This window comes from Diabrotica virgifera, chromosome 6 (genome assembly GCF_917563875.1).
Source record: "Diabrotica virgifera virgifera chromosome 6, PGI_DIABVI_V3a".
NCBI classification, from domain to species: Eukaryota; Metazoa; Arthropoda; class Insecta; order Coleoptera; family Chrysomelidae; genus Diabrotica; species Diabrotica virgifera.
This window is the reverse complement of record NC_065448.1, coordinates 215075177-215086366: the sequence shown is the minus strand read 5'-3', so window position 1 is coordinate 215086366 and position 11190 is coordinate 215075177. Positions and strand designations below refer to the sequence as shown.

The following is an 11190-nucleotide window of genomic DNA, read 5'->3' as shown; positions in this document are numbered from 1 at the left end:
TTCTAGTACAAAAGTTTATTTAAAAAAATAAAATGGCTTTATGCCTTCAATATTAAAAAAACAATATTTTCATTCTCAAAAAATAATTACTTTCACAATTAGTGATAGCCTCCTGCTTTAAACACCATTGTAGTACATCCATCTTTTTGAATATAAAAAATTATGTTTTCAAATTATTTTTTATATACTGTAAAATCTGATGTAAATATTCTCTATTATGTTCAGGTAAACAGTCTAGTTCTAATAATACACTTGATTCTTCTAATTTTAAGGTAACAAGAAATTTGAAAAATACATCTCTTCCATCGGTATTTGATATTTTTAGTTTCTTAACAAATGCTCCTTCAATATGATCCTCGTGAGTTCTTTTACCGGGAGATTTCGCACCTTCCATGTCCAATGATTTCTCGTCATTATTGTTTTCACCTATTAAAGAAGAATTACCATCACCGTTCTTCATTTGTTCTCGCCTTTTTCTTCTCTGATTCGACCAAGTGTTTGAAAACGCGTTCACAAAATATCTTAGCACACTTTTCTTTCTAGAAACTTCTTCGGTAATCATGTCTAATTGATCAAATAACTTTAATATATTATCTCTAACTAAATTTAATGAAAATTCGTTGGTATCATCTACTGGTATTTCACATGTCAATGGTTCTTTGGGTTTACTTTTCTTTATGGCTAGTTTTATTGGATCCAAACATTTTTTTAAATCAAATGTTGAACAAAAAGTCCAGGCAAGTCCCCATCTACAAAATAAAGTTTTGTCAATAAATAATAAATGAAGCAAAACTCGATATTGTTGATGCAAAAATTGATTTCATGAAAACATGAAAATCAATACCCCAAGATGTACACTACTCCAAGAAATTAACGCACCACCTTAAAGATGGGTCATTTTTGATGTCTTGAATTTCCTAAACCTGTTTTCCGATTTAAGTGATTTTTTTAATTAGAGTCTTTCCTTTTTAACACTGGCGAAGCGTAGTGAACACCCATGTAACCACTGTTACCATTGGATAACAGTTAAAAATCTTGCAAATAAATATTTTATGACGATGAATAATTCCATTTATCTATATTTTTACCAATAGAAATATATTATTATATTATGTGTTAATAGCACCTAATTCAGTAAATAGCCAACTACTCGTAGACACACGAAAATATTGGCGAGCTTATGTGACTCAGTTGCACTTTATTATATTCTGTTACCAGTCTCATTTGTGGTTACAATGAATGGTTATCTCGCTGTCGCTCGGGCGGCTCGGGACCGGCTAGTGTCTGAAAATTTTGAAGCAGCGACGGGCGTAAGCGCGCTGTGTATATCAGTAGGGCTGTTACCAGATTTAAATTTGGTTAGATAAGTATATCCTTAGCTCACTTATAATAGATACCGTATGTTTTTTGGCCAAACAAGAATTAGCGTTTCGTGGTAATTTTGAGGGCGACGCGCGACGGCTCTGACATTCGAGGCAATTAGAGGGAATTGTTAACATTAATTGACAAAAAAGATCCAAAATTTTGCCAACATCTAGAAACATCAACTGTTTTTTCGAGAGTTTCAAGTGATATACAAAATGATATTATTGAACCTATATATACATTTAGCCATATTTTAATTTTTTTAAATAAGATTTTTTGCTCAAAAAATCTGTCTTTTTTTCTCAAAATTCACCAAACCCTGTGGAATATTCTAGCCTTTATAAAATACTAAAATTAAAACGAACTATAGCCTCAGGTTTTCTTAATATTGTCATTGTTGATTAATTCGCTTATGTTGGACAATAAAAAAGTTAGGTACTTCTAGCCATGTTCTTCATCAATACAGGGTGTTTCTAAATAAGTGCGGCAAACTTTAAGGGGTAATTCTGCATGAAAAAATAATGACAGTTTGCTTTATAAAGACATGTCCGTAAATGCTTCGTTTCCGAGATACCGGATGTTGAAATTTTTCTTACAAACTGACGATTTATTTATTGCTCTAAAACCGGTTGAGATCTGCAATTGAAATTCGGCGAGCATACCAGTCATATTATCCGTATGCACGCCAATGGTGAATATAAAATTCTTAATTGTATCTCAAAAAATACGCAATAACTACCTCTCAAAATCTACCAAATTTCAATTACAGATCTCAACCGGTTTTAGAGCAATCAATAAATCGTCAGTTTGTAAGAAAAATTTCAACACCCCGTATCTCGGAAACGAAGCATTTGCGGATATAAGTTTATAAAGCAAACTGTCATTTCTTTTTCATGTAGAATTACCCTTTAAAGTTTCTCGCACACCCTGTATTGATGAAAAACATGGCTAGTTGTTAAAGTACCTAACTTTTTTTATTATCCAACATAAGCGAATGAATCAAAAAACAGAATGTTAAGAAAAGCTGAGGCTATATACCTAGTTGGGTTTTAATTTGATAAATGCTAGAATATACCACAGGGTGTGGTGAACTTTGAGAAAAAAAAACACAGTTTGATTGGTACACCTGGTATACAATGGCAATTTATCTGTTTAGCAACAATATTATTACAGCGATATTGTTAAAGAATAAGGCTATAGAATATTAAAAAAACCACTTAAATCAGACGACAGGTTTAGGAAATTCGAGACATCAAAAATTACCCATTTTTAAGGTTGTGCGTTAATTTCTTGGAGTAGTGTATTTATTTTTCTGCAGTTTCTCACAGAACAATAATTATCTTTTCTACTTAAGCTAGGTATATTTTCGTTCATTTTATTTCTCTAGTTTTTAAAACAGCAATTAGAACTTGCCATCAACAGGTTATTTTGATAATAACTATTTCTTCTAAGACTATTTTTTGTGGTATGTTTTTCACTGAATATTTCATACATGGTGTAGTACTTATAAGGTAGAAAAAAACTATTTAGGTCAGTAAGACAAAATGTTTAATCAACCTAAACAGTAAATGTAGATCAATGTCAGTCAAAAGATGAAATAAATGAGCGAATATGTTCAGTTCATGGTAGGGGAGCCCAAACAGGGATTTTGCGCGTTACTCGAGTGCGTCAGAAAATCACACGGGCAGAAACCTTGTACCATATATGGAAAGTTAATACCGGGGCAGTCTGTAAAAAAAATCTACCCTTAGAAAAACTCGAAAAGGTCAGATTAAGACAGTACATGAAGAACAGTGGATATTGCAAAAATCTGACATTTGAAAGGGGCGTAAAGTTTCACAAGAAAAAACTAATACTTCACAAAATGAACATCATCTCAAAAAACTGAAAAATATGTGTTCAATATTTTTCAAAAATCTATCAAATGATACCAAACACGACACACGACCCCCACTTAAATAAGAACCCCGCGCAATGAGGATCATATCAAAAAACTGAAAAATATGTGTTCCATTTTTTTTTCAAAAATCTATCAAGTGACACCAAACATGACCCCCATGCTGCATAGAGGTGGGAAGGGGGGTTATTTTAAAATCTTAAATAGGAACACCCATTTTTTATTGCAGATTTGGATTCTGTACATAAAAATAAGCAACTTTTATTTGAGACATTTTTCGGATTATGGATAGATAGCGCTATAATCGGAAAAAACTATTTTTGGAAATGGAAAATCCCCACTAAAAGGGTAAACTTAACATTTTTGGATTTAGGACCTAACCTTCACAACCCAATAGGTCCCAATGATGCTTTAGTAACTGCAAAAAAGTGTCAAATTAGTAAAATGTATTACAAAGTTCAGTTACTTTATAAGGCGCTCACGAAGTCACAGCAACTACTTCCGACCAGCGCTAACAAAAAACTGGTCAAATTAGTATGAACATACTTATGTCACCTATGAGTGACATGTGCAATGCGCCAAGTATCGGCATGGCACACAAAGGTGACATGAGCACAGAATGGATGGGTTAATAATAAAAATATATAAATAATTTACCTAGTAGTATTGCCTTGGCAAAATTCTGTTTCTTTAAAGCTGCATACATCAACTTCTCTTAGCAAAGTCTTTAACTGAGGTAAATTCTTCTTATGTCCAACCATTGTAGTGTAAATTGTAATTTGAGTTCCTAATATTTTGCTTTCTTGGATAAGTTTACTAAGGAAGTCTACTTCACCTCCTTTTACTACAACTTCAGTAGATGTGGCACAAAATGAATTTTTTGGTTTCGGTCTATTTAAACTTCTTGAATTTAGCTTTGAATGCAATTCTTGAGTACTGCCAAAGAATGGTGGATTGCACATGCAAAAATCATATTCATCTTGGTTTACTACATCCTTTAAAACTGTATTTTCATTAACTTTTACTATTTGTATAAATTCTTCTAATTTATTTTTTTCTATATTCGCGTTAGCAAATGTTATGCTGTTAGTATCTATTTCAGACGCTACCATATGCCATTTATTTTTCTTGGCAGCTAGAAGAGGATATACACAAGAAGCTCCTGTACCTAAAATGCAATAATATGAAGTGTATAATATAATGTTTTAGCAAAATAGAAATGTGTTAAACCACAAAAAGAAGTTTAAAAAGGAAAGAAAACTAAAGAGGGTAAGTCTAAATAATGATAAACAGGAAGCCACCTGGAGAAAGGAGATGAGAGAGGCAAAGAGTGAAAAATAAATAGAGAAAAATGAAGGAAGATAGTTCATTAAAAATAATATAATGAAATTTTACATACTATGAATAAATAGGGAAACTTTTCTCAAAAAATTTGAAAGGCAATATAGTTACATATTTCAGTATACAGGGTGTAACAAAAATACAGGTCATAAATTTATTCACATATTCTGAGACCAAAAATAGTTCGATTGAACCTAAATTACCTTAGTACAAATGTGCACATAAAAAAAGTTACAGCTCTTTGAAGTTACAAAATGAAAATCGATTTTTTCCAATATATCGAAAACTATTGGAGATTTTTTATTAAAGATGATTCTTATGGTAGTAGTATCTTAAGAAAAAATTAGAGTGAAATTTAGACACGCCATAAAAATTTTATGGGGGTTTTGTTCCTTTAAACCCCCACCAAACTTTTGTGTACGTTCCAATTTAATTATTATTGTAGTACCATTAGTTAAACACAATGTTTTAAAATTTTTTTTGCCTCTTAGTACTTTTTCGAAAAGTCAGTTTTTATCGAGATATTTTGCATATTTGTCAAATCCACCACATATTTGTATATGGCTAAGTACGATTATGGAGACTTGATAATAATAGGAAAATTTATTTTTATGATTTACATTTTTAGGTATACTTTGAACCATATTAAAAAAGAAGCCACATCTCGATAAAAGGTGCCTTATCGAAAAAATACAAAGAACCAAAAAAGTTTTAAAAACTTTGTGTTTAACTAATGGTATCGCAGTAACAGTTTAATTGGAACGTACACAACCATTTGGGGGGTTTAAAGGAACAAAACCCCCATAAAATCTTTATGTAAACATATTAGAAAAGAAGCCACAATTCGATAAAAACTGCCTTGTCAAAAAAATACTAAGAGCCAAAAAAGTTTTAAAAATATTGAATTTAACTAATGGTATCACAATAATAATTTAATTGGAACGTACACAAAATTTTGGGGGGGTTTAAAGGAACAAAACCCCCATAAAATTTTTATAATTTTTCTTTAAGATATTCCTGCCATAAAAATGCCACATGTCCATTTTCAATAAAAAATCTCTAATAGTTTTCGATATATTCGAAAAAATCGATTTTCATTTTGTAGCTTCAAAGGGCTGTAACTTTTTTTATGTGCATATTTGTACTAAAGTGAGTTAGGTTCATTCGAATTATTTTTGGTCCCAGAATATTTAATTCAAAATAAATGTTACTGCTGTCAGAAAGCAGGTAAATATGTTTATCACCAACCGTCACTAAAGTCATTCATTATTGTACTAATTTGCCCTCATTTGCGGCAGTAAAGTAACACTTTATTGTACTGAAAGAAGAATTTTACTTTACCTGCCGCGATTAATCGAGATTGAATGTAAGTGGTCGATGGCAGTAATCGATTATTTATTTGAGTTAACTTACAATTTATTTACTTTAATTATTAAAATTCTTGTACAAAATTTACTACATTGTTAATTAAATTTATGTCAAAAAGTGAAATTCCGTAGTATTTTGTAATTATATTCATATAAAATAAATCAAAATTTTACAGATTTAGTAATTATTCAATATTGATAACTATCGATGAAAAATCGAAAGCGGCCATCATGCAAAAGTCATCTGTCATTACTGTCATGCAATTTTTTTTACGTCTAAAATTTAAAAACGTTCTTAAATTGTAAATTGTAAGTAAGTGTTAAAACCAATATCAAATTGTTAGCGATAAAATTTTGTATGCACCACGTCAGTAAAGACTCTATCGAACTCGTCTGTTATTCGCCTCGCTCGCTAACGCTCGCTCTGCTCATAATAGCAGACTCGTTCGATAAAGAGTAACTTTACTGACTTGGTACATAAATAACTATTATTTCACAAATAAACATTGCTTTTCGCTTAAATTCAATGTTTAAACTGCTAAGAGACAGGTGGGTGGCAGCTTTAACATTGAAGTTAGGCGAAAATAATATGTGTTTGTCAGGGTGTATGACGTCACTAGTATGACATATATATTCCAAAGTCATAATTTAAAAATTAAAATCGACCTGTCTCAGGATTTCTCTCCAAATTCGGCCATTCTCGAGATAATGAATTTATTCCAACTCAAACGTCCTCACTGTATATATTTAAGACAAAGTTGATAAGAATTATTAAACAAAAAAGTTCAGTATTTGCAACAAAACGTTGATATTTAAGTGTCAATTACTAACGCTTAAAAAAGTCTTGAATTTTCGTCTGCCTAGAAAGCATATCCGTTCTATATTCTAGCTTCGCATATTCTAGCTTGGATTTTTAAGGATATAAGACTATTTGCTGTCAGCTTGTATTTCGGAAGGCAATATCTAATCAAGTAAATCCTTCTGAAACACCATTTGTTTTCATCTTCATTATCTGACCTTGTAGTTAATAAACTGCTCGTGGTGGTGTTCGATTTATTAGTCTTGAGATCTAAAATTTCGTTATTCTGCATAGTTTGATACCCGGGATAATCATTGTCGAAATCCATTCATTGTTGAACTTCTCATCTCATCTGTAGCAATTGAGTTGTTTTAGCATATCTATTATTTCAGATAGGTATATCTTTCTGTTCTTCATTTTTTTTTTCAATCAGTAGATAGTTTTTCTTCTTGTATTTAATGTTCACATATGCCATGTTTCACCTTAAATCATTTTAGCCAGCCTGTACTTGCTTGAAAAAAATTTGACGACCTCCGTGTTTTTGGTGGAATTGAACTACTTTTTTACACATAATCGGACCAGAAATAGTTTCTCCCCTGGATCTTTTCAGAGTCAACCACTTATATACAGCATCATCTAACTAAATCCTTGTTTGATACAAGTTTTATCGTTTTATGACTTATGGATCCGTCAGAAGAATTAAACTGGGAGAAAGAGTTACTTATTATGCTTATCTTTTCTGAAGTTATTGGATAATTTGCAGATTCACCTTCCTCTAAGCATTTATTAATCTCGTATTTATTTTTCATAGAAAAGACAGCACGTTTACGTGACAAGTTGGGAGTTCAGATAAGTGGCTGTGCAGTTGGTCGACGTTCGGATAATCGACGCTCTACTGTATATGAAAACAAGAATAAAGACAGTCTAGATAGAAAACAAAAGCCAAAGTACTACAGACCTAATAGTAAAGGGTAAATAATAAACTCAATATTTACCTATATCAACACCTCTAATATTTTCAGATTTTCCAGTTAATGACAAAAGATCTTCTAACCATAAAATATAATTTAACCTCAAAGGAATGGTTGGTATTAGTTTATCTAATGGCATTTGCACATTTAGCCCAAAATCTTTTTTCAGTAAAATACAGGACAAGGCTCTCAATGCTTTTGTATTTTTAAAGTCAAGGGATACTTTACCAGTAATATCTTGCGTTACAAATTCTCTAAATTCCGGAAACTCCAAAGCCAGTTGTTTAAAATTTGGAGGAGATTTATATATATTTCTTGGATGCATATATTTATTCATTGCCATTTTTAAGGATTTTCTAAATATTTAACTATTATTTATTTTTTGTTTGAAAACGACCGGGATGCGTACACAGAGGTTAGGTTTTTTCTTCTTTTTTACAACTGCATTAAAAGGTATATATGACAAGATGGTTACGACGTCCCCATGTTAATAGAGTATTCCTCTGCAATCGTTCTTTATTATAATTTATTAAATAAGTATTCAATATTATATTGTAGTTATTTCGCCATTTTTAATATGGCAATTTCTCGTATCATTAATGTTCAATGAACTTCATTAAAAATATTGCGAACAGTAGATTTTCGGTTCTTATTTTATCAGATTTTTCAGTAGATGCCATATTTTGTTAGGTACTGCTCCAATTTTTGTGCTAGTTATATAGTTTATTTACATTATCTTTATTCACATTTTAACATAAATTTAAGAATAGAAGAATAAGTACATTAATAACAAGTTGCCATTCAAAAAGTGGCGCAAATAGTTTTAATTAAATTCATTTTTGAAAAAAAAATTTGGTCCATGAAGTAAGTAGATGCATGCTTTTATATCAAATTAAAGCTAATTTTTTTCTATTATGATATAAGGTTCTTTTCTTCACGTGCCATATCAGAATTATCCGACGTATTGGCGATCACCATTGCGAAGGCTTCTCGATCTTCTGCAATATGGAATAATTGTCCTGCATTATTTGATATCTGAGTCCATTCACGAATGTTTTTTAACCAGGAAACTTGTTTTCTGCGTACACCTCTACGGCCCTCTATTTTACCTTTAAGCATCAGTTGTAATATTTTATATCGATTAGCCCTCTGTGTTGAACAGTCTTTATAGCAGTTCTCTATCTTTGTTGACCCTCCTTAATACTTTTCCATTAGTTTTTCTTGCTGTCCAAGGTATTTTCAGCATCCGCCTATGAGTCCACAAATAAGGTTACCTATGAAAAAATAGTCATTCGGATTCACCATCAAACCTTTGTCAAACCAGTGGCATTGCGCGTTAGCTCTCATTCACTTTATGTCTGATATCTCGCGTCTTAAATAGCTGGCAACCCTAATTTACCTATTATCAACTATTACTATAATCAACCTATTAGCAATGTATTCCCCTATTCTTCAATTAATATAAAAATGTGATTTTAATTAACTAACTTATGAACGTAGTGGATTATGCAGTGGGATATTATTAAAGATAAAACAGTCCAAATATTTTAAATAATGAAATAAATTATTTTAAGTACAAAACTTAGTTTTTATTATTAAATATAGGTAAAGGTATTTTATTTTGTTATTTATGTTAAATAGTATGTATAATAGTTTACTCTTCACCTTCACCATCTTCTGGACATTTAATGAAAGGATTATCAGGGGTGAGCCATGTTTTAACCTTCCAATCCATTTTCCGATAATCCCAGTTGGACGCCAGTCCAAATATAGGATCTTCCCTCATATCGATTCTTCTCCTCAATTGAGCCCGGTTTCGGCTAGGCATAAAAGTTACTGGCAAAGGGTCGTTATGTCTTACGAAGAGTAAGTAGAAAATGTATAGCCAGATTCCAGCAGAAATAAGAATTAGACCTGAACCGATGACACCCATCCATTCGCCGCCTCTAGGTGCAGTAAATTCTGAAATATGTATGTGTTTAGTTTAAATATTATAATGTTTATATGGATTAGCCAGAGTTAGGATCTAATGAGTTACATATTTTTACCTGAAATACTTAACGTTTCGATTTCCATTCCAGAAATCGTTGTCAAAAGTAGTTATAAGAACAATAATTCGTTAATAAGGTGTGTGCAATCACAACCGCCAAAAGGTGTTTTATTGTTGAGGTTGTGTCAGTGTCACACTCCTGTTAACAAAAGATTGTACTTTGCCTATGATGGTTGTAGGCAATAGCTACCGGCATATATCTATTCAACTCTTTATTCAGTAATATAAACATTAACATAATTATTTATACATGGTGTCCAAAAAATGTTTTGAAATTAAATAAATTGGCACAAAAACCAAGTTTCCATCTGCCCCTTGGCAGTTTTCACACTGAATTTAAGCAAAAAGCAATTTTTATTTATCAAATAAACATTTTTTTCTGTTTTCTGATAGCAATAAAATGTATTTTGAAATAAATAAATTACTTTTGTGTCAATAATTTAATTCAACAAATTTTTTGGACATCGCTGTATAAATAATTATGTTAATGTTTATATTACTGAATAGAGAACTTAATAACCATGCAAATGAGCTAGCACACGACCCCTACTCTCCATTATGAAGGGCCATGAGATGACGTCACTAGTATGATGTGTATGCCAAAAAAATAACGAATTTATTCCTTTCATTTGCACTTTGCACCCTACTGTATAATAGTAATTTTTTACTTACCTTCAAAAGTTTGGCAGAAATTAGCTCTATACAATTCTTTTTTCTGTTCTCTACTTAGTCGTTTCCAATCCCCTTTTTGCCTGAGGAACAATGCTTGTAATTCAGGAGTGATCTCTTTGTATCTAAGAGCTGGAAACGGGAAATGGGGATGATCGACATACATTGGCAAGCCGTTCATGCCAAAACCTACCATTTCTCTATTGCCAACCCGATCTAACCAATATTCCGAACGGCAGTTAATAAACCCCATATTTCTCCTTAAAATCGAAAATACTGGAAATATTTTTGACATTTTTATTAATAGTCATCAGATTTAAAGTTTAATAATAAATTTTGACGTATATTTGATGTTAGCGAATTCATTACTATGGTTAGCTTTATCACGACCGGAGGGACCGCAGACGTTCGGAAACAATTAGCGTCTCTTTGCAAAGACAATGACGTCGACTTTGCAAAGTAACAAGACACTTACTCAACAGACACACTACACATTACTCCCCTGACTTAGTGATAAGTTATGCAATTAAGTGGCTAAAGGTTATATAAACCAAAGCCAGAATCAGAAAGAAAAAAAAGCTTTATCACGTACACAAGCTCATGTTACTGCATAAACAGGAATTAGTCCGTTCTTTAACGGTAAAATATTGCAAAACCTCTAAATTTTAAAGAACCGCTTGGATTGACATGAAATTTGGCATACACATAGTTAACAAGTCAAAGAAAAAAAG

General features: G+C 31.6%; 2 protein-coding genes across 3 annotated transcripts; both read right to left on the bottom strand.

Moving 5' to 3' along the window:
• Positions 1 to 8195, bottom strand: LOC114336137 (U6 small nuclear RNA (adenine-(43)-N(6))-methyltransferase). Of its 2 annotated transcripts, none has more exons than XM_028286469.2 (3): positions 7969 to 8195; positions 3920 to 4430; positions 1 to 749 (listed from the first exon to the last, which is right to left on the bottom strand). In XM_028286469.2, exons 1-3 carry the CDS (start codon positions 8081 to 8083, stop codon positions 161 to 163), a joined length of 1215 nt encoding a protein of 404 aa, XP_028142270.1. In that variant the 5' UTR covers positions 8084 to 8195; the 3' UTR covers positions 1 to 160. The 2 variants fall into 2 exon arrangements, with proteins under 2 accessions (XP_028142270.1, XP_028142269.1); XM_028286468.2 differs by having other exon boundaries at positions 7765 to 8192.
• Positions 8196 to 9304: 1109 nt separating this feature from the next.
• On the bottom strand, positions 9305 to 10817 carry LOC114336136 (cytochrome c oxidase subunit 4 isoform 1, mitochondrial-like). The gene is made up of 2 exons (XM_028286467.2): positions 10463 to 10817; positions 9305 to 9702 (listed from the first exon to the last, which is right to left on the bottom strand). Exons 1-2 carry the CDS (start codon positions 10752 to 10754, stop codon positions 9395 to 9397), a joined length of 600 nt encoding a protein of 199 aa, XP_028142268.2. The 5' UTR covers positions 10755 to 10817; the 3' UTR covers positions 9305 to 9394.
• Between the last annotated feature and the right edge of the window lie 373 nt (positions 10818 to 11190).